This window comes from Rhea pennata, chromosome 4 (assembly GCF_028389875.1).
Source record: "Rhea pennata isolate bPtePen1 chromosome 4, bPtePen1.pri, whole genome shotgun sequence".
Lineage (NCBI taxonomy): Eukaryota > Metazoa > Chordata > Aves > Rheiformes > Rheidae > Rhea > Rhea pennata.
The window spans coordinates 35,772,895-35,796,352 of NC_084666.1; the positions used below are offsets into that span (position 1 = coordinate 35,772,895).

General features: G+C 37.6%; 1 protein-coding gene across 7 annotated transcripts in view; it reads right to left on the reverse strand.

Annotated features, from left to right (window-relative positions):
- Window positions 1-23,458, reverse strand: part of TENM3 (teneurin transmembrane protein 3) — a 319,443-nt gene that overhangs the window by 91,180 nt on the left and 204,805 nt on the right. For all 7 annotated transcript variants that reach the window (XM_062575783.1, XM_062575781.1, XM_062575778.1 and 4 more), the window contains one exon: window positions 5,455-5,577. In XM_062575783.1, the coding sequence (XP_062431767.1) occupies window positions 5,455-5,577 (123 nt within the window). The remainder of the gene's footprint in view (window positions 1-5,454; window positions 5,578-23,458) is intronic.

Here is a 23,458-nt window from a genome sequence, read left to right on the forward strand (position 1 = left end):
TAAAAGAAGTGGCTTGCACAAACTGCAACCACCCAGCTTTACAATTTGGGATGGCTTAGAGGAGTTATCAACCCTGTCTGAGGCCAAAGACTCACATCGGACGTCCACGCACCAAACCATGCTGTGTCGCTGAACACAGACAACCGTGGCAGCTGGTGCCAGGGTCAAAGCCTACTTTGATCCAATGGACTCAACGCTATCAAACTTAGACCAAGAGGTAAAGATTTTGATAACAACTTGTTTACCAACACGCATCAACTCTAGAGCACGTAAGCAATGGTACATTTGAGCATCTCTCAAATCAAGATGTGTCTTGAGCAAAGCCATATAAAGAAAAACAGAACTGTAGTCACAATCGTACAGTCCACTATGTTCTTAACAATATATTTTCTTTTTTTCAGCAGCTAGTCTATTTACAAGGATTGAATTAGACCCATCTGAATGTGCTCAGCATGTTCAAGTGATGCTAACTTGCTAAACTACCGACAACATTCTGTTGCTGCCCTGTGTTTTATGATTCAATTCTACATTATTCATCATTTGATGGAACAAACTGACACAACCTTTTTGCAAATGTTTAGAATACAAAAAAACTAGATTAAAATCTGAAATGCCAGGTGAGGTCACAGATTGATCCTCACCACTTTTTGTGCATTTAAGATCAACAGAGACTGCTTCTGAATTAAACAGATAGAGCAGCAGTACCGAGAGCCCTTGAGTGGGGCTTATATCATCACACAGCTATGCCACGACAGCATTGCAGTCACTGAAAATGTCTCACAGGATCATCGGAATGATCAATGTTCTGCTTTCAAGAGACAGTGAAATATCCGATCGTGGAGAAAATGGAGAAACTTTTTCTTTTCTTTCTTTCTTTCTTTCTTTCTTTTTTCTTTTTCTTTTTTTTTTAACACATTTCAGGATGAGTCTGATCCTTTTCTAACTTTGGACTTAACCTTTCACAATATTTATACGTTATTCTAGAAGATGGATCTGTATGCATCATTTCAGTTCGCTTAAACATTTGTTTCTTACCGCTTCCTTCAAATTTAAGCCACCTTTTGTCACATAATTCACACACTGGTGACTGGTAATCACTAAACAATAAACACTCGTTTGCTGTATTGATCCACAACTTCCGCTATTTCTACATTTGAAATGAAAAGCAACTACCTCCGACTGTGGGAAAAAATGAACTGGATAGCTTGAACAGGCCCACCTCATCAAACAAACATTTTGCCCGGCTGGTCCGAGTTGTCTGTCATTGGGCTTCAACAACTATCCTTAAGCGAAAGCGATCCCAGCTCCTCGCCTTTTCCTCACCAAACAGGAGGTAGTTCTACCCCTTAACCACATGCCTCTTTAACAACACTCTTTCTCTCCCAAAATCATCACTATTCTTTTGTCCTTCTAAGAACAGAGCTTTATTTATCACTCTCTTTCCATATTGTTTTGCAATGGGCTTACAAAAAATCTTAGTACTTTCATCAGTTCCTTTTCACACAGTAAAACATTGCAAGTTTTATTGCACAGCTTTGTATCAAAATACAAAACTAGTCACATTCATTCACATAATTCCACAGTGATGCAGTAGAAAAAGTATGAAAACAATTTTTAAAATATGTAACCTCTTGAATATTTTCTTTTCACTACACTTCTACTCTTCCCCTGCCAAATCATCCTTTTACTAGCCCTCCCCAAAAGGAAAAAAAAAACACATTTATATTTACAGGTAAATTTATATCATGATTTGTACTTATATTGCTGGCTGACTTATTAGTTAATTTATAAAATATGAATTTATTCTATTGCATATTAAACAATATATACAATTATATACTTATGATACAGGTAATGCAATGCATTATAGCTAATACATAAAATAATGTTATGCTTGCTATTTGTAATTTCTGTTCCATTGCCTGAGGTTAGGGTGGACAAAATCCTGAAATAAAAAAACTATTTATAGTGATATTTAACAATATATACAAGAAAAATAATAATACAAAGATATCACTGAATTTATATGAAACCCAGCTCTCATTCCCTATTTAAAAACATTCTGGAGGTGAATACCCAAAGTATTGGGTGATCTAAATATCTTTAATAGAGAATAAATATGAACGAATAACCAAACCACAAAAATACTTAACAATAACTGCGGTATAGTGTCACAGATAATATCATTTTCCTTCCTTCATAGACAGCACTAATTAGACTATTAGGTTGCAAGGCTGGATTTACAGACAATCAATAGCGTATTCTCCCATTCCATTGCATAACCTTGGATTCACATTTTTTTCTGCAAGGCATCTGCTACATATTCTTCTGTAACAACTATGGGCAATAACTTAACGCTCTTGTTAAATGTTATTGCTATTACATGCCAAATGAAATCAAAATCCTCCTTAAAAACATACCTTTCTAAAGAAAAAAATCAATAGAACATCTAATTAAGAAGCTATTATACATTTAATTACCATGATCTACATGATAAACAAAACAAAAAGCTCAATATAGATCAGTTTCAGTAGATGTAATGTTTCTTAATGAAAATAAAAGGGCCAACTTATCTCAGAAAATATGTTAAGTAAGCCAAAAGAAATTTCCCTTTTCCCAGTCTCTTTTTTTCCATTTTAAAAAATTCTGAAATTAAGAATATGTTATTACAAGGTATTTCTGAATGGCACATTAATTTTATATGACATACAAAATACAGCCAGAAGCATATGGTATGTGATCAGCTGTTAAAATATAATAGTTAAAAAAATTTTCAGCTCTGTTTTTTAAACTTTTCGGTCTCTTCTATCTCCTGTTTATAAAAACTAATAAAAATATTCCGGCACCTCAGGTAGGTGTTTGTATGTGATTAAGCCTGGTTTATAATGGGCTTTGGAAAACCTCAATTGAAATGTCCTATAAAATTAGTTATATCCATATAAAATACATATTCTTACATATCCCTGAATCATATGCCTCACTAGGTAAGCCGGTGATATGTTGTCAGTAGTTTACTGTTCATACAGAGAGAAGCACTGAGAGGAAAAAATAAATCCACAAAAGAAAGAAACAAAAACCTTTGGAAAAGGCTTGTTCAGAGATTCAAGCTTCATTTAACAAATGACTTGCATTTAAGGGTGATTTAACATGCTTTTATTGCCAACTTAAGATTAGCTGATTCGAGGTAACCCACAGCTGATTTTTTCTCCAAAGTTCATAAGGATGCATTTTAAAGATAAGCTTTGCTAATTCATCACACAAAATACCTGTAAGTCTGAATGACAAATGAGTATCTAGGATCTAAGCCTCTAAGGGCTACGATTTTCTGGCTGAAGGAGGCCCGGGACTACCCAAGGTTTAGACTGAAAGCTGTGCTGTGCCTTGCTGATTCTTCCTTACAGTTTCAGTAATTAGTACAAAGCTTGCTTAAAAGCCCTTACTTAAATTTCTTATCTAGCCATCACACTTTCCTTTCTATTTAACTTTCCTTCTGTGTTTTTAAAATGTTTATTCTCTAGTCTGTCTATTCTTTAGTATTGATGTATGCTGATAAATGCCACTGGCTTTATTCTGTAGAGGGCATGTTAATAGTGGATCAAATTAACCCTGTTTTCTTTTACAGTATTTAGGGATATTAGGAGGGAAAAACAGGATTTGATATTCTTGTTTTGTTCCCTATTATATTTAAAGCAAAGTACATCAGATTTTACTTTTAAAAAATCGAGTAAAAATGTGTTTATTAAAAATTTAGAAAAATATATATATATTTTATACAATTAAGTGTATTGTCTGTCCAGGGCAGAAGATAGCAGGATCATCAGCTGTCACTGCATTATGGATATTCATTAACCATATAGTAGCTTCTTTCTATTCATTCAGAATAAATAAGAACATGGAAAGAGAACATCCAAGTGCAAGAAAAAGACATTAGGGTAAAGGAAATGAAAACAATAAAGGTCCTACTGAACAAGTTTCATATGCTTAATAAGATGACGAAAAGAAGGAAAAGAGCTATATCATTTTGCTAACTTGGAGTTGTGATAACTTGAAAAATTTTCAAGATGTCAAATGCCGGCAGAGGCTTCCTCCTCCTCACTGGTAAAGAGGTCAGCTGTACCTTGTGAAAGGGAAAATGGATTTTTGTGTAATGAAGCAAATACCGCATTCATCAACCATTTAAATCAAGTTTTCCATTCAAAAACTATTGATTTTAAATCCTCTGTTAGCTGAAAGTGCACAGGCTCTTAAAGGTTTGGAGGATCTTAAAGGGCAACATGGAAAAAGGTCGATAAAAATAATCCTTTTATGTGGTTTGTATTTTAAAAGCTCCTACAACAAAATTAATAAAGTTTTTTTTGACATTATACATTGGTTGGATGATTCAGACTCAATATTATGTGCTAGACACTTTAAGAAAACAAACGAACATACTACTCATGACCTATTATGTTTCAGAGAGAAATAAAAATAAAAAAGGAAGAAAATTTCATCTACAGAAAAAACGCAAGGCAATCCATAGCTAGGTCATCATGCCATAGGAAGCTCCCTGATCACAAGTGGTTTTCTGCATACAACAAATATGTAAAAGCCCCTGAAGAGCTTTTTCCAGTGCCAATGCTTCAGAAAAAGAGTTCATGTTCCTCTGTTACAGACACAGGTTTTGTTTGAAAATGCTCCAGAGATAATTGGGATTCCAAAGCTTGAATTTTCATCTGGTCTGGTGTTATAAAATACCTTGTTCTGGCCCCCGATGCTGTGCATGTCCCAGCCTGGCAGTTTCCTTGGAGCAGAAGCTGGCTGCCGATGCTGTCGGGCAGCATCGTCAGAGCCAGCCCCAGCCCCTCACCATCTCTGAGAAGCCCACGGCAATTGTTAGGTTATTGAGGATTTTAGGGTATGTGGAGGTTTTACCTCTTCTCTGGTTTGTTTCAGAGCTTTCCTCCTCTTGTCAAATACTGCATGTGAATTCTCATGAGGAATTCTGGGTCAGAAGATAGCCAGCCAGCTTTCCGAACACCACCAGCATTATCGCTGGTTCCAGAGCACTGGCACAGGTTGCCCAAAGAGGTTGTGGAGTCTCCTTCTGTGGAGAGATTCAAAACCCTCCTGGACACAACCCTGTCTAACATGCTGTAGGTGACCCTGTTTAAGCAGGGGGGTTGGACTAGATGATCTCCAGAGGTCCCTTCCAACCTTACCGATTCTGCGATTACTGAGGATTCATCACTTCCTTCAAACGTGAGGTAGAAGGAATGGTGTACTCCTTTTCACTTGAAATACAACTCTCATATAATATCTGCAGGCCTACTTGAAACCACTGTTATTTACAGAGGTTCAGTTATTTCATTAAATACACAAACTTTTGATGGAAAGTGTTATGATCTGATGACATAAATAAAACACAAAGAGAGGAAACACTAAAAGTACGAAATAAAACGTGTCTGTTTCACTTACCATTTTCTCCAGCAGGTACTGTTACAGGATGTGTTGGCACAGTATCAGAATTCACTTTTCCATTCTCAAATGTATCATTTTCAGTTTGCTGCAGCTGCCAGTTGAGGCCAAATAGATGCATTGCTGGTGGTAAAGGATACAGGTTATTTGATGCTCTTAACCACAGTGACAAATCACACAAATAATGGCTTTCCATACTTTGCAGGAGAACAGCAAGTCATACATTAAAAAATTAAATTACAGGAACAAGCACTCACAGACCAATAGTTCAACTTAGCATTGGCACCAAACAATTACTACTACCGTCCTTTAATGATACAGTGCTTTCGGTGAATGCCACTGACAATAAACTCCCCAGCCTTATTCCGAGTCTTGTACTGGTCCCAAATCAATGTTCAAAAGGATAGGCAGCAATTATGTCCTTTTCTCTTTTTTTATTTTTTGATCCCATTACAGAGATATATCATTTAAGTAAGCTTCTAAATGACCTACCAAAATAACTGATTTTACCAACCAGCAGATGGATCTGTTCTGATTAGCCGTAATGGGTAAACAAATAATGCAAGAGGAGAGGAAGGACAATGCTGTTGGGTGGTAACAGGGCTCACCTAAGACATTAACGCTGCTTTTTACGATTTCTCACAAACGCCCTGTGCAACCCGGAGCTATATATCCATTCCCTGCACCGCTCTGCAGAACATGGCTAAGACCTCCATAGAGTTGCAATGCTGAGGCACTTGGCTGCTATGCTAATGACAGCTGGATAATGCACAGCGAGGACTGTGAGAACTTCATTCACCATAACCACATCTATTGGAAAGTGTGATAGCAACTTAAAATGTTCAGCTAAGCTAACTATACAGTCAATCTGCTCGTTGGTATTAGGGGGAACCACTCAAGGAACCTAGACAACATCCAGGGATTAACGAATTAACCCCTAACCTAAAGCTTTAGAACAAAAATACAACGAAAAAATCTCTATAAGGCTACACTGTGATACACAGATCATATGCAATTTCTTAGTATCTGTGGTCTCTTCCCTTCTCTTCCAAATAGTCTATCTTACTAGCAAAAATGAATTTTATTGTAATGACTCTAATTTGGTTTTGGTTTAACAAGGGTTTGCTGACTCTGCAACAGCAGTTTTCTCCAAAGCTGAAACTGTTCATCAGTGCTACCAGGGTACAAAAATACACTGATAAAGTTTTCTGTACTAATGCTTAAAAAAAATGAGTATAAAACATAAGGATTCACTGCATCTCATTTCTTCTGCTCTTTCTGTTCCCAACACAGATCACTGCTATAGTCAATATTATTCATTCCTTTCACCCTGATGACAAACTATTTCTTCATCTCATTCGGTTTCATCTTTGATCTTTCAGTCTCTCTGTACTGACCACAGACAACCCTTACTTAGGACAAACTGACTTCAGTGGAAGTTTAGAGAGATAGCAAGCACTGCAGAATTAAGACCCTCTCTGCCAGACCTTCCTCACTATAGATGAAATATTCTCTTTGTTTCAAGTCTCTGACTCCACTATTACTCTTCTTTCTCAGACCTTAAATTGCCTGTCAAAGCCTGATAATGTACAATGCTCCTTGACCCTAAAACCTTATTTCTTTTTTCTACTCCCACCTCTTTTTAAACCATAAATTTCACTAACACCATTTTGGAGCATTGCCAGAATTAGCACTATTTGGACCCTACCTCAGCTGAAATTCTTATTTATATCTTAACCACTGCTTTCCATCTGATGATCATATCTCTTTTAATATATTACATCAAAAGCCCTAGGGTCACATTGTACTATCTGTTATACTAGTTCACTTTACTGGCAGCAATGGAAGATTACAAGTATCTAAATATTTTACGATTCAAACTCGGCACATTTCTTGTCTTTAACTACGGAAGACTAAATCACCTCTCTTAACTTTGCTGGCTTCTTATGACTCGTAATATTTTACAGGCAAAAAAGAAATAAAATAAAATAAAGAAAGGCAGCATTCATTCTGTCACAGCTTCCTCGAGGAGCGCATGCCTTCCAAACCTACGAGCTCAGAGCATCATCACCAGCTCTGTCTGCTGGTACTACACACGTGCCCTGTGCCCCTTCCTGCTCCCCGGGAGGTCAGAGAGGGAAGCTCCGACATGACCTTTTAGTCAGTCCCTCATAATTCAAAACAGCTGGAATTTGAAGTCTTCAAAGGCAAGAACTGTGGCATCTACACTGATTACACCTCAAAGAACCATAGTAACTACGAGGCAAGTGACACTTATTTTTTCTTTGTGCTGCTGCCAATACGAGTCCCACTGCTGCTGCCTGTCCAAGATGGTAAGTAAATACTTGTATCCTTCAGAAATGCTCTCTCAAATTTGGCACTGAAGTAGCTGCCAAGTTCAATAAACATCGTTTAATAGAAACTAACAGGCTGATACATGGAGCAGTCTCGCAGATTTTGAATACTGAATTATTTTTGAAGCAGGCCACAGATGTGGCTTTATAATTCTAATGACAATCCAAACCTTACAGTGTATCCTAATACACTAAATAATTTAACTAAGTAATCTCTTCGAGACAGCATTACGGAATTTAAAGAATTCTCATTTAACTACAAACATACAAGAACAACACGAAAGTCTTAGCCCTGTTGACACAGGATCAAAATACAAGGCACAATTTCTTTAGAGATGTAGAATGTAACTTTAAGAACATGGGTAAATTGACTGATTAGTTTAAGAGAAATTCTGGCATTATTTTGTCAATATCTAGCTCATGCTTTCTAGCTTCAGATTAGGACTGTCCTCTACTCAGCCAGTCATCTACTAAAGTGATCTAATAAGAAAGATCTTTTCAGTGTTATGAGGCCAGTGAGGCACCTGTTAAAAACTGCTGATGTCCCACCGAGTCTGATTTTGCACTGGCAACACTTCAGACCAACTGTATACTGAAAGTGCACCTCAGGGGGCAGCCTGAGTCCTTGAAGTCAAATTATAAACTAGTTCTGAATTGGCAGAGGCAGAACGATGCATGGAAATGCTATTTTCCTGACGCTGGTGGTATATATGCCTGCTTGGTTTCCTCAGATCTAGGAAAGGATGAAGACTTTCTTCCGTCTTTGGGATGAGGATATAAGAGTTTAATCTTTCTCTATTTCTGAGGATTTTTTTCCAGCATGTGCAGAGAAATAATATATCCCTTTCTTTTTAAAAAGAATTTAATATATGAAACAAAATTAAAGTGGAAATATAGTTCACTTTTGTAAGCTACTATTTTCACTCCAGAACTAAGTAAGGCAGTTTCTCATTTTGGATTGGATGCTGGCTGTCATGTCTAATTTATTCCCATTCAGTTTGTCATTTTTAGGTATTAAATAATGACAATGAAGACAACAGACCCTTCCTAGAATAACTGGTTCTGAGACTTTAATTAGGCTGTCAAACAGGCGAGGCTACTAACAGTGGAGCAACTTTCAGTCCTGGCACAGCTTTACTGGCTGCTGCAGGGATTTGCTGGGAGCGCTGTTCGGCTCTAACTACGAGGCTCACAGTTTGCGATGACTGCGGTCACAGACCACAACAACTCAATCTGCACAACCCACAGCTGCAAGGAGGGATGAATTCTCCGGGGACAGAAGCAAACGTGGGTTGTCACAATTCCAAATGTGCCCTCAAACCCTTACTAGTATCAGGACTGGCAAGACTGCTCCCATGAGGAAGCAGAATGACTTTTTAAGCAGAGAAGTAGATGATGCTCTCTTGTACCTATTCTGCTGTTTTGGTCCATATCTCTGTTCTGAGAAGCAGTCTTGAGCTACCAACAGACAGACATACTTCACTTGCTGGAGTTGTAACATTTCACCTTGGGACTGATGCAGTGGTTTAAGGTGATATTTGCACTGCCACTAGCCAGATGACCAGTCTCCTAGCCAGCCTTTGGAGCGCAATGGTAGTTTCAACGGGGAGAACTCTGTTCCCTCTAGCAGGGTGGGAAGGAGAGGCACAAGGAGGGAAGCTCCTCCGGGATCGGTGCTGTTCTCTGTGCAAAAACACCACCAGGGTCCAGGCTCGTGATACAGTTGGTATGGTTGGATTCCCCAGAGCAAATCTCAAGCACGTGGGCAGTAACTAAACTAAGCAGTTCTGCATCTTTCTTCCTGGTACATTCCTGCAGAGCAGCACAGGGCATACATGCCAAATGGACTGGCCTACTCGGAAGATTCAAAGCTCAGATGAAAGAAATGCATTTCTACCTAGAAAAAAACATCAACACTAACAAAGAAACACTATCATTTGTTACGGGCTATCAAATAACCCTACCATCTGCCACCACTCACTTCACTGAACCATCTGAACCCAGTTTTTGAAAGTTGGTTGAGCTTACTTTTCATTCTCTCTGCAACAAAGGTCTAGCTATTTTAGTTTTTAATCAGACTAGAAGTTCTTCCCTCCATTCTGCAATTAAAATAACAACCAAGTATACATTTCACTACATTTAAAAAAAGTATTATACCTAGCTCACACTTTGTAAAACATTTTACGATAATCTGCTTCAGGAAAAGTAACTTGCAGCTTATTAGGCCCTTTCTTTCTTTTAGTACTGCCAGCACATTTGTCTTGTACACTCATTTCTCAAGCTAGTATTTCAGTACTTTATGTATTCTCTTTGTAAGAAGCTTGTTCTTGAGCAAATACACTATATTATCACTTCAAAATCCCCTTCAAAACTTTCTTCAGTAAGCCAGAAAGAAATCACTCCTTTTATTAGTAGGTGGTAAGAGAGACGGATAATTTATGTAACTATGTGACAGAATGAGAATTGTGAGCATTAACAATTATCTGCTGCATCCTACCTGGATAGTGTTTTCCCCTCACTATCTTGCTAACTGGCTGAAAGCTCTCTTCTGCTAAAGTTAAAAGAGAATTGAGAAAGAACTCTTACAAAAGAATTGTAACAGAAAACCAATTTACATAGCTGCTTTTCCACTCAGCAAATCATGGGCTTGACTGATTTTGTCTCCTCACGCACACAAATAGTACGAGGATGGGGTAACTAGCAGAAGAAACCAGACAGATGTTAGCATTCTCCAGTGTCCAGAATGATGTAGCAGTCATCATGTTTACAGGCAAGCCCTAAACAGAAAGCTAAGTCTGGACACAGATGTGAAAATATACATATATATATATACACACATATATATATATACACACATACATACACACACACACACAATGATGGGGCTGATTATTGGTATCAGAAGGGTATCAGAAGAGAGGAAAGACATTTTTTCCTTTGTAGGGAAGAGTAGCAAATGCAGTGAGAAAGGAAACTGGAGAAGCCTGTTTATTGTTCAGGGCAAAGCTTCAGTGGCCTCTCCATCATAACTCAACAGGATCAACTGTATCTTCTTCTGAAGTACTGTAAGTGACAAAAAAATTCACATGAAAAACAAAGTGCATAGCAAACACCCTATCAGCTATGCAAGTGAATGCAATAAATATGCAGGTGATAATGATGAACTTGCAAAATTGTGTGCATGCGAGAGAGGCATTATATTATAAAGTAGCCATACAGGAACAGGTTAGGTAACTGGAGCACGAGCCTGAAATCTCCAAAGAAGATGTCTGTGTGGGTTAGAAGCACCAGTAATTCAACAGCTGACATTCTGAATTTGGTAAATTTGACTTTTGCAGTAAAAGAATTCTAAAAGTGATAGTGCATTTCATAGGTATAGGAATTTCACAGAAATGAGGGCCTTTCACATAGAAAGGGACAGAAGCTCAGTTGTCTGAATTGGGAGATAAGCTTCCAACATTCCTCCAAACTCTTATAATAATCACAGACGAAAAGCTAAAAACGAACAGTAAAATTGGAAATACTGAGTGTCTATAAGTAGCAGCCTCAAGGTCTCTGGAGGTAAGGTCTCTGGAGTACGCTCTACATAGAGGAACAACTTAACACAGTGGGGAAAGCTGGAAAAAGAAACCTAATGACATTTGCTCCTTCCTTCCTTTTTCCTATGCATTTTACAAGGAATGGTAATCAAGTCTTATCATTCATGGAGATGTGCTTGAAGATCAGCTTCTTGTTAAGAAAATGAACTCATCCTCCAAGACTGTTATTGCTATGAATTTCTGGGTGCCAGTACTTTCAAACTACGGTTTACAGAATTGCTTTCCTAGAATTAATGGCATAATATATATGCACACTTACACATAAGGTAAAGTGAGTATCACTTATATTTCAAGCCAATGCAAAAAGATTATAATTTAAACTGAGCAAATTGCAATTATTGCTCAATCTTGTTGAAGGATTATCTTCTAGTTCATCTCCCTGTTGGCAATACATTTTCAAATGAAATATTTGAACATTGAAGTGGTTTTTTAAATTATCTCCCACATATTTTTTCTTGCAGCTATAATTAGAAGCTGAACCTATTTTGTTCTAAAGGACCTGGAGTGGACCAGAAGATGTGCAAATCAACTGCCACTGATTTGCATTCACTTGCTCTTTTCTAAGATAATAGGATGCCTTGGATGTTGCTGCAGATCAAATAGTGATTTAAAATTTTAAATAAGTGAAATAGTTATAATGACAAATTTGTTATTTATTACTGCTTTTCTCAAACCAATAAAAAAATCAGTTATTTCTAAATTAAAAATAACTTGAAAGTGCATGCTTTCTCAACCTCTTCAAAGGTTAACCAACAGGAAGCATCATATGTTCACAGGAGTTTCTGAAGCTTTATTCTGAATGTAAAACATTTCAATATAGCATTACATGAAAACTTGGTGATACCTATCAAGTTCCATATAGTAACTGAAAAAATGTGCTCTTTTTCCAATTATCCAGAATTGCTGAATGAATTCACTGATATTACTGTTTCACCTGCAAAAAATCCAATCTTGATTCTCTATTTCTCATTTTTATGGACATGTTTAAATAAGAAATTTGCAATAGCATCACAAAAATTGCCTAGAGGAAATATAGTAACAAAGATGTATCACTTATCTATTGTGGATCAACTTACTTTGCTTGATCTCTAAGCAAAGATGCTTGTGATTAAAATACAGCTGCAATTGAACTGTTAAGAAAGATGTCTGATAGCCTCTATAACTATTTTTAGTACCTTCACCAAAAAATTGAATGTTTATGCCTCTGAAAACTTGCATAGCTAGATGTTTCATTTTAGTTGTCAAGTTAACGACTTTTATATAACAATGGTCTAATTCTGTCAACAGCATTATGTGAAAATATTGAAAGCTCAACACGGAATCCAGATTTCTTACAACAGAAATAACGATCATTACTCAATACCCATTTATAAATAAGAGGCATCTATTATGTCGTTTCTTATTCGTCTATTTAGTCTGATTATCATCCCATGTTCTCCATTATATAACAATCTTTAGTATTGGTTAAATAGTCTTTAGAATTATCCTGGGCTTTCTTCTGAACATTGCTTTTCTTTTTTTCTTTTTCTCCCCTCAGACAACACTATTCACTGTTTCATGGTGAAAGTCATTACAGGTACAGAGATGATGGGGAAGTGCATATTACATCGCTGACTCCTTTGAAACAAGGGTTGCTTCCTCTTTTACAGTTCATACGAAGCCACAAAAAACATTCCATAAATTTGGGGCTTTGTTTAATAAAGACAGAATCAAGGATTTCCTTGTTAAGTATTCTCAATAAACTACTTGATTTATACTTTCCAAGACCAGCTTAACACTGTAGGGTAATTACTTCTCTGTATTCCACCAAGCATTCCTTTACTCTCTTCCATCTTAATCTTTAACTCTTTCCCTTCCCCCTTACACTTATCTTCTGGAGAAGGGCTGAGGCTCAGATTTGTGCTTATCTATTTTTGGCTGTTTTCCACAAGAGCAATAAAAGTCTCGCCCACAGTCACATCCTTTAAATTTTAGCCCTGATAAAACAGCAGTGTTAAAAAAAGAAATGTCAATGTATTGTCTTAACACCAATTGGAAATATCTTACTTATGCAAGCGCATCAATGAAAGGGTGCAAATTTGGCCTTTCAAAAGCCTTATTTTACTTAACAGAAAAATAAATACATCACTTGAGATATATAATAACAATAATGATGATGATGAAATGGCCCTATATCATCATGGATATCTTATTTGCATGTTGATAGCACAGAGAAGTGCAGTGTGATGAAAAGATTTAAGAAGCAAAGGAAAAAGAAACCGGGTCCAATTAATGTGATGTTCAAAGGACACACCGACCTGGGATTTTATAGTATATAGTGAGATACTTGTGCTGCATATTTCCAGCTCGTGACTGGCTAAAAAAGATCAAAGCTTTTTATACTCCGTATTAAGAGTGACAGAATATTACAGCAAACATGCTATAAGGAGAAATGTAATAAGCTTTAATAAAAGATGATAATAAGGTTTGATAAGAACTTCTGGAATGTCACCAGATCTGCAATGTAAGATGAAAGCATCTGCATGTAGAGATTGTAGTGTGTTATTTGGAATCCCACAGAGCTAAACTGTGATTAGAACTACATATTTTTCCATAAATTAGCTTTTGTTTTGAATTTCCTGCTGAGATCATATGCAAGTTGATTGAACGTGCACGTCAATATATAGCTTTTCTAATCCTTAGCTGTTTGTTAGATTTCATGATATCACCATTATAACAGCCCACTTGTAGATCAAAGGTAGATGATTGAGGCCAAAACAAAGTAAGTATGACCTCTTTACAAAACTCCACAGTGATTTGGATGTACACTAGATAATAACCACTCACCTACTAGACCTGCTTATTTGTGTAGATGTACGTCATTCAGATCAGTTTGCAAAAACATGCAGTTTCCATTTAATTGCACATTAAAAACAGAATGGGCGCACTCAGTTCATCGTCTCAGAGGCTTTTTTACCTAACTCCACCTGACCTCAACACCCCCAATAAAAACTCTTAAGCCATTAGCTATGTGCAAAGCTAACATTCCTGTGAAAATCCCCAGTTCAAAAAGGTCTCAAGGTTTAAGTCAGCTCACGACTGCAATCATCCCCTTGCTGAAACATCTCTGCCGCCCTCTATTTTAGCCCGGTTCCTCCTGGGGACCTCTCTATATTATCAGAAATCAAGACTGGGTAAGCAGTGTGCTTATTCCAGAGACAGGAATAAGCAAGGGCAGGGGCAGGACTGGCTACCAGGTGGAGCATCCTTTACTGTACTGTCACTAATGTGCTTTATGTGTATTGGACAAATGTACCATGACTGCAGTTCCTCCAGAGGCCTCACTGACGTGAGATATGGCTCTTACAAAACTATTCCTGTGAGCAGAGATGCACTCTAAACACCAGAAAAATAATAATAATAAAAAAGAAACACTGAAAAATGTTCTCTGAGTTACGAGAGCAACAAGATCAATTCTCTGGCAGCGTGAAAAGATCCGGAGTGAGTCAAGCCAGAACCTGCAGTCTAGCAAAACCACCTCAATAAAAACTAGTGTGGAACTTGGCATTTCTGAAGATCATAGAGCAAATGAACAGTAGATGAGCTTGGGAGTTTCACAAGTGAGGATGAATGTATTGTACCAAGTTATTGTGTATTACACCTTTTGAAATTCAAATAAATCAGTGGTTAGCAAAGGGTGTTAACTCCATGCAGCTGGCTGTTGTATGTTACAGTATGTTTTTTAATGAGTATTATTTAAATGATAATATTGCTCTTCTTGCACCATAGAAGTATTTACCATTTAAAACCAGTGGACACCTATATATCTGTTTCCTTATTTCAAGGCTAGTTGAGCTTGCTGTCTTTTCAAATGGCTGATTTTCTTTCACAATACCTGAAAGAACTGTGTTTCTCCTCCTAAAGTGTCACTAAAAGAGATTATATTGTGTGACCTCATTTCATCACATTTGGGCAAAACCAAATGTTCTTGTTTGGTTGGCTGGTTTTACTACTGAGAAAAAGTGAGAATTTCAAAAGCAATGGTCCATTTAATCTGTACAGTTGTAAAATATTTGCTTTCCCCTAAATATAAAATTACAAATGCTGTTGTAGGAGATGATTTGTAAAACACAGCATTTCTTTTTCTTTTCTTGAATGAAGTCTTCTGAAATGGCATCCATGTGAAAAGGATCTCCTATTTAAAAATTCCTGTCCACTTCTGAAGACCCCTAAATTTCATCCATAATTAATTACTGCAGTGGGGGAATTAAATCTGTATGAGAATCATATGTACTTGCAATCTCATTCCTAAGTGTAACACAAAATGTTGTTGCTCACAGCAAGTTTGGACACATGTATTTTTATTCTAAAGTGCTTGTTTATGGAGAGGTTTTAAAAATATCTCATCTGAATTGGACATTTTTAACAGCATCCAAAGCACTCCAAAACAGATCAAGCAGTTTGCTTCATAGAAAATATGCAATTTATACACAAAACTACCATTTTAACACATGCTCTATAATTCTTTCTTCACAAGTGCAAGTCAGAAATTAATGGAAACTACCAGCAAAAAAAGAGAGGACTGTAATCACAGGTCTACAAATGACTTAAACCACCTGTATCATTTCATCTCTGCTTTGCAAGTCCCTTAAATATAAGCTTAGATTTGAAGTGCAACATATGCTTACATACTACTATAATATAGTGTATGTTTACCCCCAGGGATAAAATAGGAACTACATCCCTTAACTACACACAGCTTCCTATTTATCCAAAAAAGTAGCTAGTCTAATTTAATTCCATTTCTAACGTATTCATCATCAGCCTGAAAAATTGCTGCTACCTATGGGTGATTTCAGCGTTCCTGCAAACACTCTCCAGACCTCGAAAAGCCATCACATTGCATCACAGTATGATGGCCCATGGACACAACGTGGGACCTGCTGACAGTGACATCATGTCACGTTGCAGTCTACCACTACACCTGTCACATTGCCAGGATTACTGAGTTCTCAATTTGCTCCACTGGGCAAAAGCAGAAAGGTGACAGGACTATTGCCAAAAACCTCATGATAAATCTCAATTTGAATATAAGGCTTTCTCAGAGCAGAGGTGTGTATGCTCCTTGACAGATTAACTTTTTAATCCCTTGAAATCTTGTCAAGTCTCTTTTAACCTTCCGACTGCCAATTACGTGTTCCTACATCCTTCTGTGTAAGGATTATCTTTCTCAATGAACATTTTACTCTTAGCGCCACTGACAATAATAGCATGCGACATCCACAGTGCCAATCAAATATTAATACTCTGTGCTGCTGCAATAGTAAATATTGTATTATGCTTTGCATTTAGTTTGAAACACAGTAACAAGATCTTTGCTTAAAAAACATCAACTAAAAGGCATTACCCATAATGGCATTCTTGCTAGAGACAAAAAAAGGTATTATTTAATGTTTGTACTTCAAGACACAATGTTCAACACATGTTTAGTTTTAGCACAATTCAAAGAAAGATGTTTTAAAAATATTTTACCCTAGAATGACAAATACTCAACCGAACAAGGCAGTAAAGCATTCCAAATTCATTTTCTAATCAGTCATTCTTTCTCTGTCTCCCAATTTTGAAAGAAAGAATGTGGTGATATATAGGAAATCATTTCACACTAAGGAGGCACAACCAGCTCCTAAGCAATGTCTCCTCTAAATGTTATTCTGCCTATGTGAACCTCATATAAATAACTAAAAGTCAAGGCTAAGGTATGCCAAGGCAAATATATTTATTTAGTGCTCGGCATAGCTGAAATCAGTACAGCGCACAGAGTCATGGAAATACTACCTGCAACATTAAAGCCTCACGTTAAGGCCTAGCGATGCTGTGGACAGTCACGTTTAAGCCTCAATACTGCCATTGTCAGAAACAATTGAAAGGGCAATTGACTGAGCTGATATTTGCACGGCATGCTCCACAAATACCCAAGTTCTGGCTTTTTTAGTTACATTTTTGGAGATTATGAAATAGATTATGAGACTAGTACTAGTGGTATGTCAGCTTTGAAGACTTTTCTAAGGTCCACTGAGGATGCTAAAATCCTTTAGAAATTTCAGAGGGTGGTTTCTATCCACTAAATAATTGTACTCTGGTACATTCCCCAGGTATGTGGGGTATATGGCATAGAAATGCACACTGCAGGGAAGAGGCAGGCAAAGAACAGTTTTCCAACCCATGCACCTCAGTGCAGCTCTAGTTGTACCTAGGGTTTCAGCACAACCTGGGGAAGCACACAGAAATGGGCATTTCCATGCTGGAAATATAAAAGTTCTTGATAAAGTTCTCAGTGACAATAGCATTAAAATACTTAAAATTAAATGCAGACCAAAAAGAAACAGAGCTTCTATAACAATATAATGAAAGTAAGGGTGATTAATAGCAACTAAACTAAATTCTCCCTCATGGCTGTTAACAGGTATTGTAATAAAACTCCATTTAAATGGCATTATTAATTAAGTTGTTTTCCTCGTTCCTGGCAGTAATTGAGCTTTATGAGCAGCAGAATAATATTAACCTGGCATTGCAATCAAAGAGGCATATTATATTGTTCCTTATTTATAAAGTAAAATAGATTGCTTTTGATTACATGTATAATTTAGCCATCGCTTTCACAAAAATGCAGTTGCATAACTTTCATTGCTATAAGTCCATTACTTCTGGGGAGGGGGATTCTGCCCTACTATGATTTCTGGCATTGAGTCCAATAGGAAAGGCATCTGGCACTCTGCAATCTGTGACTTGGTGTGATGCCAGCAGCTGTCACACCAAATACTGAGTAACATGGAAGAATGACAGACAACAAAGTCAGAAAACAGCACTGGAGAAACGAAAAGCTAACTATGATTAATCTAGAGAAAAAGACAACTCTCTAATTCCTAAAGATTCATTAAAACTCACTGGCAGGCACCTCCTTCCTCTTCTGTCTCTACCTTGGAACCTCATGTTGCTCCGCTCTTACTCTCAGCAACTTTCTCTCTCACACTCCACAGACAGCTGCCCCATGCAAGTTTATTAAAGTATCAAATATGTTTTCAGCTTAAGTATTTTGAAATAATGATGAAACAATAAATTTTCAGATGGGCAAAAACCACGAACGCACACTATAATAATCCCCAAATAAGCACAATATACCTATATCTACCCAAACGCAGAAATATGAATTATCTGTGGACATCAAACACAGCTTTCAGATCTGGTATCTATTGTCCATTCACACTTCACTTCCAGTTTGCATTATGGCTGTGTGGTCCCTACGTCATGACAAAACAGCAGCTCTACTGATCAGATAGAAATGTATTTTCTACTGTTTCTGGTAGAGTAAAACATACGTTTTCCCAGGAGATGTTCCAGCTGTTAAGTCTAAATGTTAGTCTTTTTTTTCTGTCCCTTTTTCTGTCTGTTTTCTGTTTACTTCACTGTTCACAGGAGCAGTAGTGATGAAAAATAGTCTTGTGTATTTGCTGGCCCTTTTAATTAAATAAAATTCAAAATTTTTTTTTATAGAGGTGCCTTTATGTTACGATGGCTATTTAAATGTTTGCTTTATTGTAAAGAATAATTGCCTAGCATACATTCTTCTGACACTGGCTACAGAGCTAAGGCTAATGCAATAATCAATTTCAAGGTACACAGAGGTTAAAATGCTCATAAAATGCAAATAGGCCTGGAAGTATGACAGATTACTGTTAAGAAGTCAGAATAGCCGAGAAGGTGGACTGAACAGGTCAAGTTTTGCTGCGTATTCAAACGATGTTTTATGTTAATAGAAACCTATTTACTAGACACAGAACAATATTCATGACAGATGCATGCAATCTTTCATCATGCAACTCTTCAAGCCCAGTTGATTAAATCTGATATTGTGCAATTCCAGCACTGACGAGGAAAACTGCTGGCCAGTGCGGTCCCATGCACAGTGAAAATGGCACTTTGGCCATGACATCTTGTATTGATTTTGGCATTGCCAAGCCAGTGCCATTGATGATGGACAAGCAGCTGCCAAAGCAATTCATGAGCCAGAAAGAGGGAAACTGGGCTCAATCCAGTTGTCGAATCCACACTAGAAAAGAAATGATTTAGGGGGAGTATTGATTGCTCCTATAATGTAACTGGTCAAAACCCTGCTGTGCAACAACATCCATTGAAAGCAATTCCTCCTGACTGCTGTAGTTCTCCACAACTGAAGTGCGGATTTTTCTGTTTACCTAAAAAAAACCCCGAAACAACAAACAACTCTTCCCCAAAATGAAAAGGAAGAAAAGATCTCCAAAGGTAGGAACTGAAAGATTTGAGGTTACGCACTAAACTTTGATTTGATTTCCCAGTTTTACCCAGGAGCTGCTCTATGAACTTTTGCTTCATTCCTTCACTGTAAATGATGGATGCTGAATGAGGCCACGCGACACAGCAAGAAACAGCACGAAGTCCTGTTATGTTTTGTCTTGCACATTGTAAAGCTGGATTCCATTTCTGGCTCTTACACAGACTCCACGTACAAAGTTTGGGAAAAACTATTAATGTGTATATAGAAGGAGGTCAAACTAAGGCAACTTCAAAATTTCTTACACTTTCATGGCTTAAATTTAATACTATTCTTCCTCATTTTCCAAGTAGGGAAAAAGAAAAAAAAAATTTTAATGAAGGATTCTAAAAAATGTTCATGTTAAAATAAATTTGTCTTCTTTTTCCTTGGCTGCAAATCTGATTATGGATAGCAGTTAACCAAATAAACTAAGAAAAGAAATTCCAGTGTAATCTCAATCCAAAAGCTAAGCAATTTATATTCTTTATTCTCCCTCTTTTTAACTCATTATTCCAGAGGGCTGTTCTTTGAACCCAGCTGTTTCTTTGTTCAGTCTCCTATATGTTGCTCCTTTTCCCCTTTGCTACACTATCTTTTGCTGCAGCATGCGGCATTTGCATGTTTCTGTTGCTTAACTTGCTGTTTCTCAGTCACTTACAGCAGATAATCTTCAACCAAAAGGTCACCATTTTCCCAAATTTCACTTTTATTCTCCCCCAAAGTTAACATGTCTCACTGCAAGAAGTGGTAAGCTTAAACATTTTGCACATTTCAAGAGGCTGAGAGAGAGTACCAGTGCTTGAAAAGCAAGAATATGCAGGGTGGGAAAAAGTGGGACTTTCTTTCCTTTAGACTAAAATAACATTTTCAATGCCTTGTGACCCCTAAGACTGCACTAAGTGGCTTTACAATGATGTGCCTGTGAAACGCTGCATCTCCCCATGCTGACATCGTCTGCTCTCACCTTCTTTTTGTAGTCTTTGTAATCCAAAGAGTCTTTCCTGTCCTGGTGATGGAAGGAGTGCAAGGCAGAGCCGCTCCCCCCTTCTGGCTGGCCTAATTGCCAGAGCCGTTCGACACAAGCAGACACCAAGCCTAGCAAACTGTCTCTTCTGCCTTAGGGTGCTGGGAGCAGAGGTAGTGGGATCTGAAGTCACTTCTCTCTACCTCACATCTCCCGCAACTAAAATAAGCCTGGGCATGACACGTTCATCTCTCTCCCTCTTGGAGAGGCGCCCGACTGCACGGCTGTTCAGAGGGCGAGTGCTCCTACTACTTCTTCAACTTGCAGTTGCCACGGTCGGGCACCGGACATCACGCGTCAGCCCAACTATGCTCCGCAGCAATACGTACTGGCATATTTTGCAGCAAGGGCTGTGGCGTTTCAGCGCTCGTGGCAATGTCTTCCCTGTGAATTTAAAAACATGTCTCGAACTGGCTTTACAGATGCGACGTGCCACCTCAGCTGCTGTAAACATCAGCAGACAGGCCAGATCGCTGAGCTAGATGTCCGCCACACAGTGCTAGAGGTCATGCAACACTGCAGTCCTTTCCAACTTTTAATGTTATGAACAACTTCCTACTCAGTCATTTTTCCCTCTCATACCTATGTTATGAAATGGTTAACTGAAATGAAGGGCTGTTTCCACCTCATATTAATAATTTCCACTGATTTATACTTGGATGGCCTATTAAATGGAGAGTATTTCTGATATTACTTCTGCAGAGATGGGAAAACCACATATATGAATGAGTGTAATCCATTCATGGTTTTATGGACCCGATGTTCTCTAGAGAGCATCCCTGAGTGCTGGATTTTACATTTAGATTGCTGAGTTAGCTGAAATAACGTGTAATATCACCAGGAGGCAAAGAGCTCCCTATTGACTACGGGCAGAGGAAGGCCCTTGTGCATTGTTTATTTCAGCAAGTATGTGAGCTGGCGCGCGCCCATGAAATGTTGTACAGCTATACTCTCTCTTTTCTTCTTCTTCTTCTTTTTTCTTTCTTTTTTTTTTTTTTTTTTTAACAGAGTATGTGAATAAATGATGTGTGGAGCTGAAACCTCTCACTCACTGGAAAGCTCGGTTCTTCTTCTCAAATACACGCATAGAGGCACATTAGACATGCTTATATTTCTTAATGTGCCTGTGGGAGAAATAATCCGGTACAGCTATCTTCCCGTGCCCCTCAGCTTCGTAAGTAATCTGGCTCTTTGGGGCTAGGAATGTGTAGAGCTCAGCTCAGAATCAAGTCTTCAATATTTTACTATCTATATAGGTATTTTTCCTAGTTCTTGACAGTGATACTTCATGCTGAATTCCTCCTTTCTTATTTATTTATTTATGTATTTATTTAGTAGCATTTGTTTCATTATAATGACTGTAAGAGGCAATGTTGTGGAGGCTGAGCACAGCTAATGGGACTGTTCCAATCTCATTTAAAAAGAAAGAAAGAAAAAAAAAAAAAAAAGCATTATCAAAGCTTAACTCTAAACCACACCTATACACTCCTGTGCACATTCTCTCAAAATAACAAAAAGTCCTGGGCACAAAACAGTGTGGAGCATGACAGCCATCACTGCATCTGTATAGGGGCTTCTAGCTCTTTGGGCTGGCGGTGGAGGTGGAAAGGCTGCTCTGCTCTGCCACCGGAGAGAGGAATTTCTGTCCCTACTCAGCAACCCAATTTCTTGCATCGTTATGGTAGCTTCAGCCCATGAAGAACTACTTCAAAGGCTTTACACAGCTTATGCTATCCCTTGGACTGAAATGTAACAAGCCTGTTTCAACAAAGGCAACGAAGATTTAAGGATCATAAGGCCTTCTAGGCTTTATTAGTAATTTATACTGATTTAAAAAAGAGGGAGAGAAGAAGAGGTTGACTCCCCCCTTTCTATTTTGTCTCCTTGTTTAAGGCTCTGGATCGGAGTGCAACTAATGGCTCTCAGGAATCAGACTCACACACTTATTCTTCCATTATCGTGGTGATTTAAACTTCTAATTAACAGATCAGTTAAAAAGAAAGTCTTTGAAGACCATTTACGGACTCGCAAGTGGCAATATCTGTAATCTGGACAAAGCCACAGAAAAAGCTGGAAGTACACTGGGAGCCTGCTCTGTTCCCTTATTAAAGTCAATTAACTTTGTTCTCACAGACAAGCATTACCCCCATTAATAGCCTAAACCTCAAATTATATAATTTTGATAGCAAACATTTATGAAATTAAATAATTAAAGCAAGCAAGAAATAAAGCAAATCATATAAAACGAAAATCAGGGAAGGGAATTTAACTAATAAAGGGAAAAATTAAAAATAAACAACCCATCAGATAAGAAAAACTCTCCTCCTCCTCTGCATGTTGTCCTTTTGAGCAATTATTTTCCCTATATTGCAATCGTAGTCTCTTGCTCCACACACAAGCACAAACACACATGAAATGTGATGATACAATAAGTGAAAGTTAGCATTCTTAAATGGTGTATTAGTTATGTTTCAAGCAAAACAGAAGAAAAGAGTTCCACAGCAATGCTGCAAGTTACATTTGCATTACAGAGTTTTATAGCTTCCATTTTATATATACTTTAAAAAGGGTTAGACACCATATAGCTTAACTGCAGTTCAAATACTTCTTTGAAGTTAGCTCATTTGCTATCATGCTGCAAACTGCTCGCAAAATATTCAAATTTTCTCTTCCTTCTAAAGAACTGAAGTTCTAATTA